The sequence below is a fragment of the Martes martes genome (genome assembly GCF_963455335.1).
Source record: "Martes martes genome assembly, chromosome: 9".
NCBI lineage: Eukaryota > Metazoa > Chordata > Mammalia > Carnivora > Mustelidae > Martes > Martes martes.
In genome coordinates this window covers 88217310-88241036 of record NC_137896.1, presented here as the reverse complement: position 1 = coordinate 88241036, position 23727 = coordinate 88217310, and the positions used below count along the sequence as shown (strand labels likewise).

Genomic DNA, 23727 nt, shown 5'->3' with positions numbered 1-23727 from the left:
CGCGGCTCATGGGAATAAATTTCAGGTCGAATTAGTACAGTTTCCTTGCTGTCAGGATGCTGGAATTAATGGTGTTTTGATGACACGAATTTTGAAGGGCAAACAAAGAAGCTGAAGGGAGAGAGACATGACTCCTTAGAAGCTTGGTCCTCCTCTCCCCCAGCCTCTCTTGTCTTCCCTGTCATCCGTCTGCCAATCTCCCTGTCCATGGTTAGTTAAAGGCGCTTTTTATCCTCTTTTCTTTCCCACAGAGTTTGCCAGATCCGGCCCGGTGCCTGGGTTCCAGGAGGACACGCTGCAGTTGGCCTTCATCGACTTGAGACAAGTAAGTCTTTGTGTTTTTGTTTTTTGTTTTTCTTTTAAGATGTGTGACTGAAGACCATCAGGTCTTAAGGAAAAGGGGAGGGGAGGGGGATTGGCGTTGGCGATTCACACTGGAGACCTAAGGGTTTTTCCCTGTGTTTGAGGCCACCTCTTTTATTTAGCTATCTGGGATCCTTAGCTATGGTGGAGTTAAAGGTTTTGTGGATAGAAGGAAAGGCAGGAGGTGGGAGGAGGGACCCAGAGACCAGAGGGACTCAAGTGACCCTCAAGTGATGTGACCCATTGTACTCTAGTTGGCTTCTGCAGACACAGCAAAAAGATAACTCGGCAAACCAATGCTGAGCAGGTGCACTGATGCAGAGACTGCCTGCCTGGAGGACACTTTTGTCTGCAAAGAGGATGAGGGCGGCAGCATTTAAAGAAAAATGAAATATTTTATGTTGTGAATTGTTGGTTTGGCTTGTTGACTCTTTTCTGTTGCCTTATGTCTTCCCATCCCCTCCTTTGTAGAATGTGGTCAGCCATGAGTGACTAAGTGATGGTTTTAGAAGGTGATTAGATTAGCAAAGGCCCCGACCTGGTCATGCTAACCTGGCGGGCAACCCTGTTAAAGAAACGTGGATGAAAGCCGGTACTAGGCCATACCTGAGTTTCGCAAGCCCGGCGGATAGAAAGAGTCGTTCTGGAGGGCTGTGGCTTGCAGATTGAAATGGGTAGGTTGGTAGGCCTTGGTGGTTTGGGTGGAGAGGAACAGGATGGGCGGGGGCCGAAAGAGGGAGAGAGTTAACTGGGCTCTGTCATCTCTTCACTCTGAAGATGGATGGGGTTGGATAGAAAGTGTGAATGAAGTAAGAATCAATGACTGATGCTTCTCTCCTATTAAAACAATCTTTTTTTTTTTTTGTCTGTTTTAAAAAGGGGGCTGGCTTTGTTTCTCCTGCCATAATGATGCAGTGCCTCTTGTTTTCGGAGCTGACATAGTTTGCATTCTGAAAACTTTTAGATGCCCAGAGTATTTCTTAAAGCTATAGGACCCCTTGTATTGGTAGTCTCCTTACCACTGTGACTCGATTCATGCCGGAACAGCTTTTAACCCATAATGGATGGCCTGAGCTACCCCTGCATCCTTGTGGATGGGTGGTGTAATCTGTCATCTGATGACAATTCTGGAAAGCCCTGTTAAGCAGAAAACAGAAAATTGTGTCTCTATAGACCCGCCAAAGTTTGAGGATTCAGGCCGCGTCCCAGAAACGTGTGTCAACTTAATATTTGGGGGCCGAGGTGGGGGGTTCTCCTACACATAAAGGCTTTCCCAGCATGGTCACAAATGGAGCTGAATATCTCTCTCCACACTGAAGACCTTCCACCTGTGGATTCAGCCACTCAACAGAGACAGGTTTTAAGCCCTTGGCAGATGTGAGGCTGAAAGATTGGGATTTTTGCTTTAGGATTTTGGGGAGTGTTGTCTATTGCACTTTTCTCCCCTGTTTCTTCTCAGAAACTTCTGAGCCAATTGGCTTTTCTTGGAAAGCAGACGCTGAATTTCATTGGAGAGACATACCCAAGGAAAAATTTTTCCTTTCTCGCTGTTCATGAGAGGGAAGCGTGGTCGCTCTCTCTAGTTTGTGGTTTTGGTCCCTATGGAAAGCGACTAGCGTTCGCAGAAAATGTTAACTAAGGGAGTGCGTTAGACAGCACAGCCAAAATAGGATGTATCTGAGCCGGGGAAGAATGCTCAAATTCTTGTGAGCTCTCAGCGAGCGCTGTTGTTTACCCTTAAGTTCCTGTTTGCCATTGCATTTCTGTTCTCAGAGTTCCTTTTATGAAATTTTGGCAGGAGAAACCAGAACTCCAAAATTTTACTCCTAAGAAGAGTATGCCTCTTCTTATTGAATCTATCACCTGATTCCTAGTTACAGCTGTCTCTGTTAACACAGCTTAAACTTTTCTAACCTAGATCATCTGGAAGAACTTCCCCAGGTCTCAGGCTGAGGCTCAGGAGCAGCGGGCCCCAATAGGTTGAATCATTGTGAGGAAAATGATCCCTCCACAGCCCAGGCTGCAAATATTAATCTCTTTACAGTCCCTCTTAGTCATTCCTATAACTTATTTTATACAAGTGTCCTTTTAGAGGGAGACCTCTTCTGAACTGTGGAGATGCTCAGACCACAAGGAGAGGACCTTGGAGTGTGTCTCCAGAAGAGATAGGTTGACCTTGAGTGAAGCACGATTACGTGTCCTTGAGTATATTGTCCTTTTGCATGTTCCCTTTGGAATCCTGTAATAGGGTTATGGAATTTTGGGGTTGGGGGCCAATTTCAATAATCATGCAGTATAACCTTTGGCTTGATGCTTGAAACCCTGTACAGCACCCCAGACTGTGCTCGCATATCCCCCTTGAAGAGAACTCACTTCCCCAAAGCAGCATAGGCGCCTTAGGACAATCTGATTCATAAGAAGCTATTTCTTAAGTTGGCTGAAATCTATCTCACTTAACTCTGACCCTCTGATTCTTTATATTTTTATTCATGCATCCCAGTTTGGGGGACAGGCTTCCTCTCCTGATTCACTGAGCGTCCTCTGCTAGTAACTGGGCCTTTGTGTAGCATGCTTACCCAGGCCTCATGCAGTCCTTATACAGCTGATTTAATTTTTCTTTCCAATTATTGACAACATAGATTTGTATCATTCCAGCTGGGCCCAACCTCTTTAGGTCCTGATTCAGTGTTCCAGCTTATTAACTGATTTCATCTTCATGTTCTTTATTAGTCTGTGGTAACAATATTAAACAGGCAGGGCAGGAGTTAGAGGGAGAAGTGGAAGTTAGGGCAGGTTGCAGCGTATAGGCCCGTGGAGGACCGCACAGTCAAAGGACAGCAAGGATGTTCTTTCACTATCATCATCTGTATCTGCCTCACTGGCTTATGAGCTTACTCATTCTGAGCATACTCTCCTGTTCTCTCGCTTGAGACTGTCTCAGACACTGTCAAGTGAACGGTAACTGTTAAAATAATCAAAACATGGAATATTTGATGAGATCATCTCTATGAGAGATCATCTCGTAATAGCAGAGTGTCATTTAAAAGCTACAGAAATTCAGTTAGGAAGCAAATCAGATATGGACGGCAAAACTATTCATCCTTTCCCACCTGTCCCGTCTAGTCTCAGTTTCCTAATTCATAAGGTAAAGAGTGAAATGACATTTTGAATACACAGCTTTCATGATATTTCACACGTGCGAAGCGCCTCGTAGTTAATGCACATGAATGTCCTTCTCTCATTTGTCAGACTTCCGGGCATAGAAAACCTGCTGTTAATCATAATGTGAATTAGACATTACAAATCAAATTCTCCTTTGCCACTTTATGCTTTCTAAACTTCCAAGTTCATAAAAGTGGGTTTGCAGTACGACTTCACATTCATATGTCAAATATATGTGCAGATTTCTATCAAAATCCAGACTTGGGTCAGTGTGAAATCTTGACAAGGACGCCTTAAAGGGCTCACTTATTAACGATTTTGAAGTGGTGTGTGCACCACAAGTCCTAGTAATTGCCAGCCCTTAATGCTTCATAATTGGAATTGCAATACAAGGCCAATACTAGATTCTCAGTAGTGATCTGATTCTTTAACAATGCTATGGTTGGTGTTTTTCTTTTGTTGATAAGCAGTAAGTGCATAGTGCTGATGAACAATAGAATTTGAACTTCAGTTGATTTTCATTTCAACTTCTTTTATCACTCTGAGTGCCTCCTGTGAACAAAAGCACAACCCAGGTGCGGTGGGAATCCACAAATGAATATAATACAGTCTTTGTCTCCCAGGAGCAAAGAGGTGACCAGCAAATACTTAATTTTAATATAAGTCGCGCTGTCATAAGTATTGCATTGGAAGGATGGAGCATTGTGTATGTTTCAATTATTTCAGTATGTTTTGCTGCATAGCAAAGCGCCCCAAAATGTGTTGTCTTAATAGAAGGAGCATTTATTTAACTCGAGATTCTACAGATTGGCAATCAGGATAGCTCCCGTGGGCTCACTTGTCATGCATTGAGGTCAGATTGGCTAGGGGCTGCCTGGTCTAGGATGCCTTAGCTAGGCGGACTCTTCTCTGTTCCCTGCGATCGCTCATCCACCAGTTGCCTAACTCAGGCTGGATCACTTGACATATTGGCAGGTTCCAAGAGAGCAAGGGGAAATTGCTTGAGTTGAGGTCTACCCTTGGAACTGGCAAGTCCTCATTCCCACCATATTCTGTTGGCCAGAGCGGGTTACAGGGTCAGCCCAGAGTCAAAGATGTGGGAAAATCGACTTCAGCTTATCCTCTGGTTGGGACAGAAGACCTTTATACAAACGATGTATCTATAAATGCAGAAAGAGGCCTTAGAGTGGAGAGGTCTTTGTGAGCCTAAGTAGTTATAAAATATTTAAAATCATTTAAATATATAAAATTATATATTTCATATACATCAAATATATAAAATCACTTGAAAAGTAGGAAGTTAAACTGAAAGAAAGCCAGGCATTTGTGAGGGAGGAAAGTGTTTTAAGCATAGAAAATAGCCAGTTTTAAGTTTTGTTTAAAAACAGATGGGGGTCTGTTTAACTAGGATCTCAACTATCTTTCCTTCTTTTAAGAACTAGACTAATCTCATTAAACCCCCCATTTCTTAACTTCTCTTCTTCTTTCCTTTCGCTGATCAGCTTCCTCATGGACCTCTTTTTTTTTCTTTTTTAATGTCCTGTACTTCTCATCAAACCCTGCTTACTGTGGGCCACCATGGAGCATTTCACTTTTCTGTTACTCACATTCATCATGAGGGCATCTTAACTTCCCCAGATTAATTAATTATTTACATTACTCATTTAATCTCTGGCTGTTCACCTTACATATTTGGCCAACAGGAGATGTTGAATGGGTTCTTTTCTTCAGTAACATTTTCTGTTCCTTGGCCCCGACTGTTATTTACTTCCGATATCCTAAGTGTTTATAGCGCTGAATGAACTAGGTTGTGACATTGCATCAGATCTCCTGAATAGAGCTTGTTGGCAACGACTCTTAAACAGCAAAGCCATCCCAAGATATCTACAGCTTTTTTTAGATGGAGCTGGTGACATTCCCCCTAGGCCAGTTATTCCCCAATTTCTAAACCTTCAGTCTAAAGTAAACACAGTGCATTTCCATTGCAGGCACTTAACTTGCCTTAAAAACAACTATAGGACCTGAGAGAAATAATTGTATATTTCTTTGGAGATGTTGAACGAATTCCGATGTTAGTCCTGCTAGAGGTCTATGGGCGAAATCAGTCCTATCGGCTACTGTTGGGTGTGCAGACCTGAGAAACGCTCAAGAGCCCAACCATACACAGCTGCCCCTTCCACTCCCCATCCTAACTTGATCCTAGTCAATGAAATTTTGCTTTTGGAATCAAATTGCTTACTCTTTTCTTTTGCCTGGCCCACAAGACTAATGAGCAACATTCTAACAAAGAGGAACATTCCCCCTTTGCTTGACTACCCCTGACTCCTGTGGAACAATCTCTCTTAATAACCACTTATGTTTTAACCTCTGTGGGATACCCATTGATGCAAAAACTGAGTTTGTGTGATATAGCACATAACAAAATGACATAGAGTAAATAGATTTTCTTTTTTAAATGTTTCTCCCTAACCAGTCTTAACAAGCCCACACTAGAAGACTACATAGGAGGCCTGGGTCAGGGTAGGGCAGGCCCACATCTTACAGGGCCTCAGGTGGCAGGCTTCTTTTTTTCATTGCAATGGTTAAGCTGCATTTAACACAAAGAAAGCCATTTCCCACATGTACTTCTTCATACTGGTTTTTAACCTGCTGGAATGTAACCTGGGTTTTTGGGGGGGGGGGGCGGGGTGGCCTGTAGTTTTCCCAAATGTTTTCTCAGCTGTTGCCAAGAAGTAATGGTAGAGAAAATTAGAGGTGTGCGGAGAGTTGATAAGGGAATGTTTTTGTGAAAGAATATTCTTAGTGGAGGAAGACAGGGTCGTATGCAGATCCCCAAATCTGCTGGTAGTAATGTGTCTGGACCAGTAATGTTGTCAGTAGAAGGACTCTTCAAGTGCTCACTTGAAGTGTTCTGTTGACCTCCAGATTGTGTATGATCTTGAATAAATAATGGCCTACAAAATTGGGAGTCATCTGCACCAGGGTCAGAAATCAAATAGCTTAATGACTCACAGAATTGAAAGATGTCATTGCTACGACTGATGTGGATGGTGGAGTTAGAAGGAATGGGTTAAGCCATTAAGCACATTATCTTCAAAAAGATCATCAGCACTACTGGTACGGTAGCATGTCTATGTGGTTAGATGTCGTTTCGGAAATGAAATCCAGAGTCATCATATCCCGAAGGCATTGGGTGGTTAGAGGAAGGTAAAGAAATAATATCAGGCTACCTGCACAGATCTCTTACTGATACAGAGTTACTGAAGTTTCCTGCAGACCATAGTCCATGTTTTAATGTAGGCATAGGTAACACTTGGTTATAGCTCTAGACCTCCCAAATCAGGAAGCATTCATTCATTCACTGAGCACTATGTCTAGCACTGCTACAGTGGGTTTAGTGGTATACTTGGTACAGGGCAGTGAATCAAACATAGTCCCTGCCCTTGTGGAGCTCCCATTCTTGTGTAGTTGCCTGTGCTTATAAAGCAGGCCTCTTCAACAGCCTGCTCTTGCCAGAATCTCCCTTCAAGTGTCCCCCAAGGGGATGCCACTTGATCTAAACTTTTTTTTTTTTTTTTTTTGTATTGTTGCTATATTGGTCACTTTTAGAGATAGCTGCAGAGCTCTGGCAAGATCCCCAGGGCAAGGCCAAGTCTGTTGTATAATGATACACAGACTTTCAGCAAAGAACTTGTAGCTGTGATTTGGCAGCCTGGCATAAATAAGATGGTCAGCCTGAAATGCTTCAAAAGGCAGTCCTTTGGTTTTTGAAGGCAGGGTTTTGTGGTTGTTGTGACAAAATTCTTTTGTCCAAGTTGTTTTGACAGACAGAAGTAACCTTCAGAATGATACCTTTAACCTCAGAGGAAGCTCTCAAATAATTCTTGTTCCTGAGCAGGGGAAAGCTAACACCTTTGGGTCTGGTTCTGTAAAAAATATAAGTAGGAACATTACTGAGAATAGACCCCACTGAGCTAGACTTTTGACCTCATGTAAGTCAAGGCTGGATCTGCACACACAGGATGGGGCCCAGGTAAATGAGGTCTTCAGCCACTGGGATGCTGCTGCAGCTGCTGCGAATAAGGTCTCTTTCCTTACCTTGCCTGGGGTATTATAACTGGGCCATCATGGCACATTCATAGAAGGAATTGCCAATAATATGTAACACGTCCTGGGATTTACTGATACCTTTGGTTGATTGGAAGAGAGTCTATTCTAAAATTGCTGAAACTTTGTCTCACCTCGTACCAAACTCTTAACTAGAGAGGAGGAGAGCTCAGAAACTCTGTCTCTGGTTTTTTTTTTTTTTTAACACAGAATCCACTTTTTTTTTTTTTGACCTGGATCTCATGAAATAATATCCAAGCAGAGTACGAGTCTTTGGTATTAAAATATCATGTAATATGTCCTTTAAATGCTAGGAAAAAACCCAGGCATTTTAATGGGCAAATGACATCACAGCATGTTGGGAAGGCCATTTTCTATTCATTATTCTCTCACTATGGAAATCGCTTTAGCAATTTGGAAGTCTGATTTCTTAGAGTCTCATGGAATTGTTTCAAGAGGTTGAAAATCAGAGAAGGAGCAAATATTAGCAGTGGATGCCAACCACGATAAGACCATGATAGTTTATAAGAGGTAGATTCCTCATTGATTTTTCACAATGGAGAATAGTTGGGGTCTTTGGAAGGAAGGTGGAAAGTCTGATGAGTACCCCCTGTGTATTTTCCAGGGGCTTTGCTTTTCCTCAGAGACAAAGCATAGCCACTGAGCAGGAATGTGGGTGGCAAATGTTTGATTCTTTGCACATTTGTGCTTGCTAAAAAGGTAGCTTCTGAGCCTCTTTGAGGAACCTCTCTTTTAGAGTTTGTGTGTCTGGAACTGCTGACTCATGAATGGCAGGCACTATGGGCCCTGTCAGGACCCTTAAGCCACATAATGGCAGTTATGTGGAGACAAGGAGTGGGCGAAGGAACTTTAGTTAGGAGTAGTTGTGGATAATCTTTTGGATAGCAAGAAACAAAACACCAGATTTTGGACATATTTTCCCATGAATTGGGTTTGGTCTTTGATTCATGGCTCCCCCCCGCCCCAGCCCCGGTTAACATTATCCATTGTTGCTGTCAACCCATATTGGCACAGTCTTGGGTTAGGTGGGAAGTGTAATCTAAAGCTTGGTCAACAGAGTTGTCTAGTACTTCCTGCTTTAACCCAGAGGCAGAGCTCTGACACTTAGGAGTTCCAGCAGAACATTGAACAGCCCTTCCAGCAGATGCTAGAAGGACTTTTTCTAGAAGTGTGAGTCTAGTCTGCAACAACCTTCTACCCCTTTGCTCCAGTAGAATGACTGTCACTTTTAAAAGGGGTTGATGCCAACGTCACACTGGATAGCCTCGTAGCAAAGTCATCCACTCAGAGGCTAGAGTTTCATTCCATTTTGGCTCTTCTGGGACGAGCTAGTAAGCATAAGTGCAGGAAAAGCCACCTGGCAGTTTCTCCCTTTGCTTGCGGACAGCGTTGGTGATCTTCTAATGCTATATCATAAGAGAGACCAAGGTCAGCCAAGAGGCATGCTACCTGGGCTCGTGCAAAGCTCTGTACTGCTCTCTGCTTCTCCCAGCAAACCAAGCCTCAGAAACTCAGGTTTCTCCTGTACCTCAACACGCAGCATGAATCTGCATACCCACAAACCTGGAATTGGTAAATTTCTGAGATAGTCACATCTTCAGGAGAAAGGACAAGTCATCGCCCATGAATTTCTCTGGGGGTAACAGTGGTATCAAAGGCTGTTGCAGTACTGCTGGTGGAATTTAAAGCCTGATAGGTTCTGAACACAAATCTTATCTCTGAAACTACAATGCCTTTAGTGTGCTACTAGTGAACACTTACAGGCCGTGGAAAGGGCAAAAGAACCGGGCCTTGGATCTAACTACTAACCACTGCATCCTTTCAGCAACCGCTGGAGGGCAGCAGAGAGTGACAACAAAGGGCTAGATTGAGGGAATTGGGGCATATTTCAATTTGCCAAGAAAGAAGCCCCTTAGCTTTAAGAGAATTCACTACCTGGGAGCCACAGTTGTGAGCATGGGCTCCTGGGGAACAAGGACCAAAAGAACATCTAGAACCCTGATATGAAGATGAAAACCCTCCTTCTAGGCAATTTCTTAGAAATGCGTAAAGAAATGAGATAGGACTGATTGGAAAAGGGGAACCAGACAGCTTCGGTAAAGGGTAAAGGTAGGGAACCAATAAGACAGTCAAAAGTGTTAAGTATCAAGGGGGAAGCAAAAATGGAACAGGAACCAAAGGAAAGAAAGAACTTTGGTGGGAGACAAACTAGACTGAGCGAGTTGCGGAGGCAAAGGTACAGTCAGGAAAGATTGGATCCCCTGAGACAGCTGTATGCAGGAAGGAGCCATTTGTAGGGCGCATATTATCAGACAGAGAGCTGCAAAAGGACCAGTTTCAGGCATGACGGCATGCTCAGATCTGTGAGCTTCTCATCTCTTAAAAGTAGCTCCTTCTTGGTTAATTTAGAGCATTTCTTTCTTAGTCTTTCTTGATTTCAAGAGCAAAATAACTCATTGAGATTGTGGCCAAAGAGAAAGATAGTATAACATTCTAAGATATGAATAAGGGATTCTTAACATGAAATGAAGTTGAACTTGGGCATGAAGCTCTTCTGGATAGCATTGGTGTGAAAGGACAGTTCACTTTCCTAGATAAGTTTCTGATGTTCCCTTTTCACATTTTATTCTGTAACATTTGCTAATATTATCCCATGGAAAAGAAAAACTGGCTCTGGCAAACAAGTTATACAGGCAAGATCCTAGTAAATCCGGAGACTTAGGATCTGTTCCCAGTAGGTTAGCAGAGAACTGGTTAGAGTCTCTTCTTTTTTTTTTTTTTTCCAAGTTATTCTTCACCCTTTCTTTTTATTTCTTTTCAGTATTCCAAGATTCATTGTTTATGCACCACATCCAGTGCTCCATGCAGTATGTGCCCTCCTTAATACCCACCACCAGGTTCACCCAACCCTCACCCCCCTCCCCTCCAAAACCCTCAGTTTCTTTCTCAGAGTCCATAGTCTCTCATGGTTTGTCTCCCTCTCCGATTTCCCCCAACTCACTTCTCCTCTTCATCATCCAGTGTCCTCCATGTTATTCTTTATGCTGCACAAGTAAGTGAAACCATGTGATACTTGACTCTCTCTGCTTGACTTATTTTACTGAGCATAATCTCCAGTCCTGTCCATGTTGATATAAAAGTTGGGTATTCATCTTTTCTGATGGAGGCATAATACTCCATTGTATATATGGACCACATCTTCTTTATCCATTCATCTGTTGAAGGGCATCTTGGCTCTTTCCACAGTTTGGCAATTGTGGCCATTGCTGCTATGAACACTGGGGTACAAATGGCCCTTCTTTTCACTACATCTATATCTTTGGGGTAAATACCCAGTAGTGCAATTGCAGGGGTCATAGGGTAGCTCTATTTTTAATTTCTTAAGGAATCTCCACAGTGTTTTCCAAAGTGGCTGAACCAACCTGCATTCCCACCAACAGTGTAAGAGGGTTACCCTTTCTCCACATCCTCTCCAACACTTATTTACTGTCTTGTTGATTTTGGCCATTCTAACTGGAGTAAGGTGGTATCTCAATGTGGTTTTGATTTGAATCTCCCTGATGGCTAATGATGATGAATGTTTTTTCATGTGTCTGTTAGCCATTTGTATGTCTACTTTGGAGAAGTGTCTGTTCATGTCTTCTGCCCATTTTTTGATGTGATGGTCTGTTTTGTGTGTGTTGAGTTTGAGGAGTTCTTTATAGATCTTGGATATCAGCCCTTTGTCTGTAGTGTCATTTGCAAATATCTTCTCCCATTCCGTGGGTTGTTTTATTGGCTGTTTCCTATGCTGTGGAGAAGCTTTTGATCTTGATGAAGTTCCAAAAGTTCATTTTCGCTTTTATTTCCTTTGCCTTTGGAGACATGTCTTGAAAGAAGTTGCTGTGGCCAATGTCGAAGAGGTTACTTCCTATGTTCTCCTCGAGGATTTTGATAGATTCCTGCCTCACGTTGAAGTCTTTTATTCATTTCAAGTTTATCTTTGTGTATGGTATAAGAGAATGGTTGAGTTTCATTCTTCTACACTTAGCTGTCCAATTTTCCCAGCACCATTTATTGAAGGGACTGTCTTTTTTCCACTGTATATTTTTCCTGCTTTGTCAAAGATTATTTGACTATAGAGTTGTGGGTCTATATCTGGGCTCTCTATTCTGTTCCACTGGTCTATGTATCTGTTTTTGTGCCAGTACCATGCTGTCTTCATGATCACAGCTTTGTAGTAAAGCTTGATATCAGGCAACGTGGTGCCCCCAGTTTTGTTTTTCTTTTTCAGCATTTCCTTAGCCATGCGGGATCTCTTCTGGTTCCATACAAATTTTAGAATTGTTTGTTCCAGCTCTGAAGAATGCCGGTGGAATTTTGATCGGGATGGCATTGAAAGTATAGATGGCTCTAGGCAGTATAGACGTTTTAACAATGTTTATTCTTCCGATCCATGAGCATGAGATATTAAGGGGGGTTCTATAAAAGAAGAACCCAAAAGTGACATAGAAATTTACAGAGACAATCTATAGCAACAAGGACTTTGCAGACAACATTATGTCAATAAAAATATATCTTTCAATAATCACTCTCAATGGGAACGGCCTAAATGCTCCCATAAAATGGCACAGGGTTGCAGATTGGATAAAATGACAGGACCCTTCCATATGCTGTCTATAAGAGACCCATTTGGAACCTAAAGATACACCCAGCCTGAAAGTGAAGGGATGGAGAAGCATCTTTCATGTCAGTGGGCCTCAAAAGAAAGCTGGGGTAGCAATTCTTACATCAGATGAATTAGATTTTAAACTAAATATTGTAGTCAGAGATAAAGAAGGACACTACATCATTCTTAAAGGGTCTGTCCACCAAGAAAATCTAACAATTGTAAATATTATGCCCCCAACTACATAAGAGAACTGTTAATCAAGATAAAGAGTCATATTGTTGTGAATACATTAATAGTAGGGGATCTTAACACACCACTCTCAGTAATAGACAGATCATCCAAGCAGAAAATCAATAAAGAAACAAGAGCATTGAATGACATGTTGGACCAAATGGACCTCATAGATACATACAGAATGTTCCACCCTAAAACAACAGAATACTCATTCTTCTCAAGCGCACATGGAACTTTCTTCAGAATAGACCACATACTGGTCACAAATCAGGGCTCAGCTGATACCAAAAGACTGAGATTATTCCTTGCATATTCTCAGATCACAATGCTTTGAAACTGGAGCTCAATCACAAGGAAAAGTTTGGAAGGAACTCGAACACCTGGAAGCTAAAGACCACCTTGCTTAAGAATGCTTGGATCAACCAGGAGATCAAAGAAGAACTTAAACAATTCATGGAAACTGATGAGAATGAAGACACTTTGGTCCAAAACCTATGGAATACAGCAAAGGCAGTCCTACGGGGGAAATGCATAGCCATCCAAGCCTGACCCAAAAAAACTGAAAAATTCAGAATACATCAGCTCTCTTTACACCTTAAAGAACTGGAAAATGAATAACAAATTTAGCCAACCCCATGCACAAGAAGGAAAATAATCAAGATTAGAGCAGAGATCAATGAGATAGAAACTAGAGATACAGTAGAACACATCAATGAAACTAGAAGCTGGTTTTTTGAAAGAATCAATAAGATCAATAAACCACTGGCCAAACTAATCCAACAGAAAAAAGAGAGGACCCAAATTAATAAAATTATGAACAAAAAGGGAGAGATCACAACTAACACCAGGGAAATAGAAACAATCATCAGAAGTTATTATCAACAGTTATATGCCAATAAGCATATAACTTAAGCAACCTAGATGAAATGGATGCATTCCTGGAAACCTATAAACTTCCAAAACTGAATCAGGAAGAAACTGACAACCTGAATAGTCCAATAGCTAGTAATGTGATTGAAGCAGTGATCAAAAACCTCCCAAAAGCAAGAGCCCAGGACCTGACGGATTCCCTGGAGAATTCTACCAAACATTCAAAGAAGAAATAATACCTGTTCTCCTGAAGCTGTTTCAAAAAGTAGAAACAGAAGGAAAACTCCCAGACTCTTTCTATGAAGCCAGCATTACCCTGATCTGCAAATCAGACAAAGACCCCATCAAAAAGGAGAATTTCAGACCAATATCCCTGATGAATATGGATGCCAAGATTCTCAACAAGATCCTAGCTAGTAGGGTCCAACAATACATTAAAATGCTTATCCACCATGGCCAGGTGGGATTTATCCATGGGATGCAGGGGTGGTTCAACATTCGCAGATCAATGTGATAGAACAAATCAATAAGAGAAGAGAGAAGAACCACATGGTCCTCTCAATTGATGCAGAAAAAGCATTTGACAAGATATAGCATCCATTCCTGATTAAAACGCTTCAAAGTATAGGGATAGAGGGAACATTCCTCAACTTCATAAAATCTATCTATGAAAAACCCACAGCAAATATCATCCTCAGTGGGGAGAAGCTGAGAGCCTTCCCTTTGAGATCAGGAGCATGACAAGGATGTCCACTCTTGCCACTGTTGTTCACAAAGTACTAGAAGTCCTAGCAACATCAATCAGAAAACAAAAAGAAATGAAAGGTATTCAAATTGGCAAAGTAGAAGTCAAACTCTCTCTCTTTGCAAATGACATGATACTTTATATGGAAAACCCAAAAGACTCCACCCCCAAACTACTAGAACTCATACAGCAATTAAGTAATGTGGCAGTATACAAAGTCAATGTACAGAAATCAGTTGCTTTCTTATACACTAACAATGAAAATATAGAAAGGGAAATTAGAGAATCGATTCCATTTACTATAGCACCAAGACCATAAGATACCTGGGAATAAACCTAACCAAAGAGGTAAAGGATCTGTACTCGAGGAACTACAGAACACTCATGAAAGAAATTGAAGAAGACACAAAAAGATGGACGAGCATTCCATGCCCATAGAGTCTCTCCTAAATGCTGAGCACTTAACAGTTTTCCAAATCCCCTAAGTGTGGAGAAAGAAAACTCTTGGTTGGCCTCTTAAACTTCTAGTGTCTTCCTTATATGTCTCAACCCCTTAAATATTAGGAAAAATGGGTCTCTTCTATATCCACAAATTCCAGGAACCCTGTACCGGGTGTTAGGACAGCATAGTGGTTAAGAAGCTTGGAATTGGGCAGACGTGGGTTACTAGCTGTGACATTTGGCAAATTATTTGACCTCCCTAAGATGTAGTTTCCAACTATCTTTGTTTATATGCTTACCAAATATTAAGTAACATGATAATGCTTACTCCAGCATTTTAAGCCTTAGAAGTTATTATAAAATCTTCTTTTTTTAATAGCCTAGGATCTGTTTTCAGTTGGTTAGTTCATAAATATAATGAATAACTAAATGAACTATGGTATGCCTAAATATCACCCATCAATAAAAAGGAGCTATTTGATAATCTAATTCTAAAACTTATATGAGGTTCTAGGAAATGCAAACTTATCTGTAGTGACAAGAGAGTAGGTCAGGGGTTGCTTAGGAATAACGGGACAGGACTGATGTTATAGAAAGTACAAGGGAGCTTTTTGGGATGATAGACATATTCTTGGTGGTGGTGGTAGTTACATCAGTGTATGTATTTGTCACATTATGGAATTGTCTATGTAAAATAGATTTATTTTCTTGTATATTAAATTATATCTTAAAATTGTGTTGAGTCTGAAAAGTATATATAACATTCTATATATAAAATTCTAGAGTTTGTATTCTTATTTTGATTTGGTGTAATGTTTTGAAATTCATCCATGATATTGGCTGTATCAGTAGTTCATTTTTTTAGTTGATGACTGATATTTGTCTATATGGATATATTATAATTTAGTCACTCACCTGTTGTATTTACTAACACTTTGTTGTTTCCAGTCTTGGAATATGAATAAGGCTGCAGTGGACATTCATGTGGAAGTGCTTGTGTGGATATGTGTCTTCATGTCTCTTGGGTAGCACAAGGAGTGGGATTGTTGAGTGAGCTAAGAGTATGTTTAACTTTATTTTAAAAAACGTCAAACTCTTCCAGAGTGGTTGTGCCATATTCCACACCCACCAGCTGTGAACGAGAGTTTGGGTGTTTCACGTTCTCTTCAACACTTGGTTCGACAGTCTTTTATTCATCTTTTGATGTATTGAGGCTTAATTTATGGAGAGTAAAATTCATCCTTCTTCGATAGACAGCTCCATAAATTTTTACAAACTTATAGCAATTGTGTAACTGCTATAAAAGTCAAGAATACTTCCATCACTCAAAAATTCTTTATGCCTCTGCAGTGAGTCTACTCTTCCCGTTTCCAACCCCAGGCAATGACTTCTCTGCTCTCTGACACTCTAATTTTGTCATATAAATGGAATCATACTTTTAATTTTGGCCTCTTTCACTTAGCAGAATGCTTTCAAGATTCATCCCTGTTATTGCATATATTGGTAGTCCCTTCATTTTTATTGCAGAATAGTATTCCATTATAGGTATTGTTTATTCATTCACCAGCTGATGAATATTTGGATTGTTCCCAGTTTGAAGATCTCATGAATAAATCCATGTATTTATGTAAAGGTTTTTATGCGGACATGTTTTTTATTTTTCTAGAGTAGATACTTAGGAATGAGGCAACTGGGTCATAAAGTATATGGTTAACTTATAAGAAATTGTCAAGCTCTTTTCCAAAGTGCCTTTACCATTTTGCATTTCCATTAGCAACATAGGAGAGTTGCAACTGCGCTGCACCCTGGCTCGTGTTTGGTATTGTTGATTTTTGTTACCTGCTCTGTTCTAACAGTTTATATAGTAGTATTTTGTGGTGGTTTTCGTGTGCATTCCCATAATGACTCTTGATGCTCAACACCATTTTTTATACTCATTTAGCATCCATAGCTCTTCTTTTGTGAGGTGTTTGTTCAAATCTTTTGCCCAGTTTTTAAAAATAGTTCTTAAAATAGTCTGGTTACCAGTCCATTATCAGTTAGGTATTTGGCAACCCTTTTCTCCCAGTCTGTGGCTTTTTCTTTTCCTTCTTATCAATATCTTTTGAAAAGTTTAGAGTTTTTTGTTTTAATAATACATAGTTTATAATGATATCATTTTTTCCTTTCATGGCTTATAGTATATATGTCCTATCTTAAGAAATGTTTACCTAATCCAAAGTCACAAAGATTATCTCCTATGTTTTCTTCAGCGAGTGTTATGTGTTAAGTTTTACATTTAGGCCCCTGATGATATCTTTTGAATTAATATTTCAGTGCGACGTAAGATGTGGTCATGTTTTGAATTTTTATGTAGAATGTATAGTTAATTGTTCCAGCACCATTGGTTAAAAATACTATGCTTTCATTGCTGATTTGCCTTGACACATTTAATAAAAAAATCAGTTGACCGTGTATGTATTGTTCTGTTTCTAGACTCTAGATTCTGTGCCATTGATCCATATGACTGTACTTTTACTGTGTTTTGATCTTACTTTTTAAAAAAAAATATTTTATTTATTTATTTGAAACAGAGTGAGAGAGAGAGAGAGAGAGAGAGAGCATGAGATGGGGGAGTTTCAAGGAGAGAAGCAGACTCCCCACTGAGTAGGGAGCCTGATGCAGGGCTCGATCCTGGGACTCGGGGATCATGACCTGAGCCAAAGGCAAACCCTTAACTCACTGAGCCATCCAGGTGCCATTTGATCTTACTTTTATGTTAATCTTGAAATCAGATAGTATGGTATGAATTCTCCCAACTTTTTTTTTTTTTTCCCCAAAATCCTTTTGTTCATTCTAGGCCCTTTACATATATATTTTAGAATCAGCTAGTCGATTACTACAAAAAAGCTTGTTGGAATATTGGCTAGGATTTTTAGATCAGTCTGAGAAGAATGGACATTCTGACACTATTGAATCTTCTAAACCACATATATATTTACAGACTATATGTATATATATACATATAGTCTATCTCTCCATTTATTTACATCTTTGATTTCTCTCATCAGTGCTTTTTATTTTTTAGCAAATCTTGTATGTATTTTGTAAGATTAATTTCATAACATTTCATGTTTGTTGTAAATGGTATTGTTCTTTTAATGTCAATTTTTTAAAATTTTTTTATTTATTTTCAGCGTAACAGTATTCATTGTTTTTTCACCACACCCAGTGCTCCATGCAATCTGTGCCCTCCCTAATACCCACCACCTGGTTCCCCCAACCTCCCACCCCCCGCCCCTTCAAAACCCTCAGGTTGTTTTTCAGAGTCCATAGTCAATTTTTTTAAAAGATTTTATTTATTTATTTGACAGACAGAGATCACAAGTAGGCAGAGAGGCAGGCAGCTAGAGAGGGAGAAGCAGGCTCCCCGCCAAGCAGAGAGCCCGATGTGGCACTTGATCCCAGGACCCTGAGATCATGCCCTGAGGCGAAGGCAGAGGCTTAACCCACTGAGCCACCCAGGCGTTCCTAATGTCAATTTTTAATTGTTCATCACTAGTGTATAGAAACACCATTGGTATTTGTATGTTGACCTTGAATTTCAAACTTGTTAAACTCATTTATTAGATCTAATAATATTTTATACATTTAGGGGGATTTTCTAGGTAGACATTGATGACATCTGTGAATAAAGACCTTTTTACTTCTCCCGTCTAATATAGGTGCCTTTTGTTTCTTGCCTTTTTGCAATAGGACTTCCACTACAATGTCAAGTAGGAGTACTGAGAACTTATTCCTGATCTTAATGGGGAAGTGGTCAGTTTTCACCACTAAATATAACAGGTGTAAGTTTTTTACATGCTTCATCAGTTGAGCAAGTTTCTTTTAATTCTTAATTTGCCAAGAGTTCTTATTATGAAGGGTCTATCAGTTTTATAGTCTATCATTTAGTTAGCCATTATTCTTTGTACTTTAAAGTTATGTCTAATGTTTTGTTTTTACACTGAAGTTGTAAGATATATACTCATACTTAAAGGCCTTTTGATCTGAGTTACTTCTTAAAGTAACTTGTACAAGAGTTATAAAAACATTTTTATGGCTTTTCTGTGTCTGGCTAGTTCCTACAACAAAGGGTCATACCAACTTAAAGAAAACCAGCAGTGTTTTCATGCACTGAATACAGCACCTCACAAACACGGAGTCTATAATATATAAATTTTAAGTATTTTGGTAAATTTAATAGGTATAAGAAGGTACCTCACTCTTTCGTTCCACATTTTTTTTTCTTTTTCTGTATACATGAAAATAAATTGAGTGGCCCATGAACATCAATAAGGGTATGACTTCACGAGTGTCCTAATCTTCAGTTCTCTCTACCATGTCCTGGGGTAAGATTTTGCGATCCAATTTGATGATGCACTGGTATTTTCACTTTAGCTTATTACAATCTAATAAGAAAGGTGAGACTGATACTTCTAAAAAGCTAACTATTAGTAAGAAGCAGCATATGATTTAAGCAGCAAATTAAGTACCATGTAAGCATTGTGTGGGTTTGAACGGGGGGAGGTATGGCTGTGCCATTAGAAGTGATGATTTTTGCCATTTTGGTTATTGTTTTTATAACGAGTCAGTGGGAACTGATTTTCTTTCTTGCTTTGACTTAGGTTATTTAATTTTTCTAAAAGCATTCTATGACAAAACAGTGTCTGTGAAAATTGTGGTCATCTGGGGAAATTTCATCCCATGCTCGTGATAAAAAATGTCGAGACTATTACTTTGCTTCAGTGTTACTGCAGTGAAGAACAAATTAGCCTGCTGTTGGCTGGCAGAGTGAAGGTATAACTTCTCTATTTTCCAGACTGTGCTAAAAAAATGTGCTCTAGAGACTTCATCTGAAGATTAGATGTCCGTCTAAGCCAAACATCAGTCGTAGAAAGGCCTCCCAAATTCTCCCCAGTCCTCTGTGCTTTGGGCCTGGTCAAGGCAAACAGCAGGTTCTCGATGACAATGGTATGACCTCCTTATGAGCTACTACTTGTACAATCTGTACTGTTCAGTGATGTCAGACCAGAGGAGACTGTGAGGGAAGGTGGTTCTTGGAAGCTACTGGTAACACTGAGACTATACTAAAAAGAACTATCTCACACCGTAGTAAACTGACAATGTCATTAAAAGCAATATGTGTTATGAGGTAAGGGGATATATAATTATTCTTTTTAGAGTATATACTGAGTATCATCGGTCACTACGGCATTTGTGCATGTGGTGTGATGTGGTGATGGTGGTGATGGGGTGTGTGTGTGTGTGTGTGTGTGCGCGTGTGTGTGTGTGTTTGTGTGTGTGTGTATTTTTCCATGCATGTTTTTCCTATTCTAAATCCACATGTGGTTAGAGTTCCATATGATGCTGTTAATTTTACCTTTCCTTAAACCCCTGATAGAAATCATTTAAAGTGAAAAGGTGGTTTTCCATGTGATTTCTCTGGATACCACTTCCTGTATCTATCTTTCTATCTTTGTGGAGAAGCACTGCCTGCTTGATGAAGTGACCGTGAAAGGATGCAGTGAATTTCATTGGTGGGAGGTAATGTTGGTTTGGAGGAATGGCATAGGAGTGGATATGTTCATGGTTCTTTCTGTTAAGTATGAAACTCTATTCTTACTCCTTCTCCTCTCCTGTTTTATGTCCCTGCCATTGAGGATCTTTTATTTATTTTCTTCCATTCTGCCACCTACTATTTCTTTAAAGTACAGTCATGATCATGTCATTTGCCTGCTTACAAAGCCTAGGAGCTCTCTGTTGTCCAAAGAACAGAGGACCAACTCCTAGCAATGCATGTTTGGTCCTAGCTTGTTGTTCTGGTCTCCTTTTCCTGTCACTCTTCCCCAGGTAACCTCTACCAAGACCACTCTTCACACCTCCACGATCCCAAAACCCAGTAAGCTTTAGGCCCCCTCTGCCTATCACAGAATGTGCTCTCTTGGTAGAGTGACAAACTCCGTCCCTGCCTTCACAGCATGGCTCAAATGTCATCTCCTTTATAAATTCTATCCAACCTCCTCGGGCAGATTTAATTGTTCCCCCTTTGGGTCCCTGACATTTTGTATGTCCCTTCATTAGTAATTCTCTTATAATTACTTGTTTAGTCATCTGCCTTCTCCATTAGATTCTGCGTTCACCAGGGGCAGGAACCCTGTTTTATTTGTCCTTGAACTCCCTCTCCCCCCAGTGGGTAGCATAGTTCCTGTTAGGTATTATGCTTTCATAACTGCTTGCTAAATGCATTGACCTAATATCGTTTTGTGGCATTTCAGAAGTAAATGGAATTAGATGGAGTTTCTGAATAATATTTGCCCTCAAACTCCCTTAGATAAATAGTATTCATAATTTTTCTCCCAGAATGTGCTCTTAATTTTCACTTTACTTTAATCTTGTTAAATGAAGTGTGGAGGTCCAGCCGTGGGGAAGGTAGGACTAAATATGGGGACAGGGAACCCAGCCCGTTGTCTCCCAGACCTAGCATATAGATGAGGACTTCTCTAGCCAGAGCCATGAGGAAAGGCTGCCTATGCAGCTAAATGCTTCGTGCTGGAAAGGAAAACAGCTCCTCACCCGATAAATTATTCTTACTGCTTCAACAGATGACTTCTCAGACGAAACACTTGATCGTATTCTTCCAACCCTGGTGAGCACCTGTGTCAAGTGTCAGGTGTTGCCTTTCTATTTCTATTCCCAAATGGGGGCCGTTTTCTCAATGAAAATCCACCCTTGGAGTTCATCCAGAATCTCATCCGTGTTATATCCCTCTGGGACACACATGGCCTACTAACTGAGCTCCAAAATTAGGCCAGAATGTCAATTCAAACTCTGAAACCGATTGAAGATATTGAAATCTTTCTAGGATTGACTTCCAAAGTAGTTTACAAATAATTCCTGGTGAGGCAGTGAGGAATTTTGAATGAAAGGGATTAATGTGTTGAACATATAACATGGTCTTATTCTTTCCACCAGAAATATGCAAATCGTCAGCATGTATGATAATAAAAAACTCTTTTTTTTAAATTTTTTTAAAAGATTTTATTTATTTATTAGACACAGAGAGATCACAAGGAGGCAGAGAGGCAGGCAGAGAGAGAGGAGGAAGCAGGCTCCCTGCTGAGCAGAGAGCCCGATGCAGGGCTTGATCCCAGGACCCTGAGATCATGACCTGAGCCGAAGGCAGAGGCTCAACCCACTGAGCCACCCAGGCGCCCAATAATAAAAAACTCTTAATGTGTTACATTGTTATAGCTTAAAATGTTCTAATTTCAAACTTTATTACAATGCTGTACTAAATAAAAACAATATTGTATTGGCATAAAAACAGACATGTAGATTACTAGAACAGAATAGAGAGCCCAGAAATAAACCCCTGCATATATGGCCAATTAATTTACCACAGAAACGCCAAGAGTATACAAGGGGGAAAGTATCTTTAATTAATGGTGTTGGGAAAGCTGGGCAGCCACATGCATAAGAATAGAATTGGACCACTATCTTATACCATACACAAAAATTAATTCAAAATGGATTAAAGACTTGAATATAAGACCTAAAACCATGAAACTCCTAGAAGAAAACAGAGGTGAGTAAACTCTTTGACATCAGTCTTTGCAATGATTTTTTTGAATTCATCAATAAAAGCCAAAGCAACAAAAGCAAAAATCAACAAGTAAGAATATGTCAAACTAAAAAGCTTCTGCACAGCAAAGGAAACCATCAACAAAATGAAAAAGGCAAACTACTGAATGGGAGAAAGTATTTGCAAATTGTATAGCCAGTTAGGGGTTAATATCGAAAGTTATAAAGAATTTATATAACTCTATAGCAATAAAATCCTCAAACAATCCGATTTAAAATGGGCAGAGGATCTGAATAGACCTTTTTCCAAAGAAGATATACAGGTGGGTAACAGTACGTGAAAAGATGCTCAACAATACTAATCAGGGAAATGCAAATCAAAACCACAGTGAGGTATCACCTCGTATCTATTAGAATGGCTGTTATCAAAAAGACAAAAAATACCAAGTGTTGTCAAGCATGTAGAAAAAAGGAAACCCTCATGCACTGTCTTTGGGAATGTAAATTGGTGCAGCCACAATGGAAAACAGTTTGGAAATTCCTCAAAAACATTAAAAACAACTACCATATGATCCAGCAACTCTACTTCTGGGTGCTTGCCCAAAGAAAACAAAAGCACTAACTGGGAAAGATATCTGCACCCCCGTGTTCATTGCATCATTATTTACAACAGCCAAGATATAGAAACAACTTAAATGTCTACTGACAGATGAATGGATAAAGAAGATGTGATACACACACACACACACACACACACACACACACACACACACAGTGGAAATTCATCCATTAAAGAGAGTGGAATCTTACTATATGTAACAACATGGATGGACCTTGAGAGCATTATGCTAAGTAAAATAAATCAAACAGACAAAGACAATTACTATATGATCTCACTTATATGTGGAATCTAAAACAAACAAACAACAACAGTAAATCCCAAGCTCATAGAAACAGGGCAGATTGGTGATTGCCAGGCGCTGGGGATGGGAAGAGGGGGGTGAAATGGATGAAGGGAGTCAAAAGGAACAAAATTCCAGCTGTCAAATAAATAAGTCATGGGGATATAATGTACATAATAAGAAAAGAAATTCTGTTTCTGTGTTGGTGATGATGTTAACTAGACTTACTGTGGTGATCATTTTGCAGTATATATGAATGTTGCATCATTATGCTCTACACCTAAAACTAATAAATGTTGGACATCAATTATACTTTAATTTGAGCCTTCTAAAATGAAGTCCCTGATTTCCTCATTCCCTCCATGAACACCTGTTCCTTCTGCAGTCTTCCATATCTCAATTAATAGCAACTCTGATCTTCTAGTAATAGAAACCTTGGAGTCATCCTTTTCTCCGTTCTTTCTCTCATATCCTCCATTCAGTTTGTTAGCAAGTTGTGTTTTCCCTCTCTTCAAAATATATCCAGAAACCAACCATTTATAGCTATCATTTCTCTTTTCTGGATTCAAGTAATGAGTATTTCTCACTGTATTCTTGGAATAACTTCTTAATTGGTCTCTACCATTGTG

The 23727-nt window shown here is 40.0% G+C and overlaps 1 protein-coding gene across 2 annotated transcripts in view; it reads left to right on the top strand.

Annotated features, from left to right (window-relative positions):
- The window catches only part of EXOC6B (exocyst complex component 6B), a 619674-nt gene that overhangs the window by 453737 nt on the left and 142210 nt on the right, over positions 1-23727 (top strand). For both annotated transcript variants that reach the window (XM_080813943.1, XM_080813942.1), the window contains one exon: positions 252-325. In XM_080813943.1, the coding sequence (XP_080670069.1) occupies positions 252-325 (74 nt within the window). The remainder of the gene's footprint in view (positions 1-251; positions 326-23727) is intronic.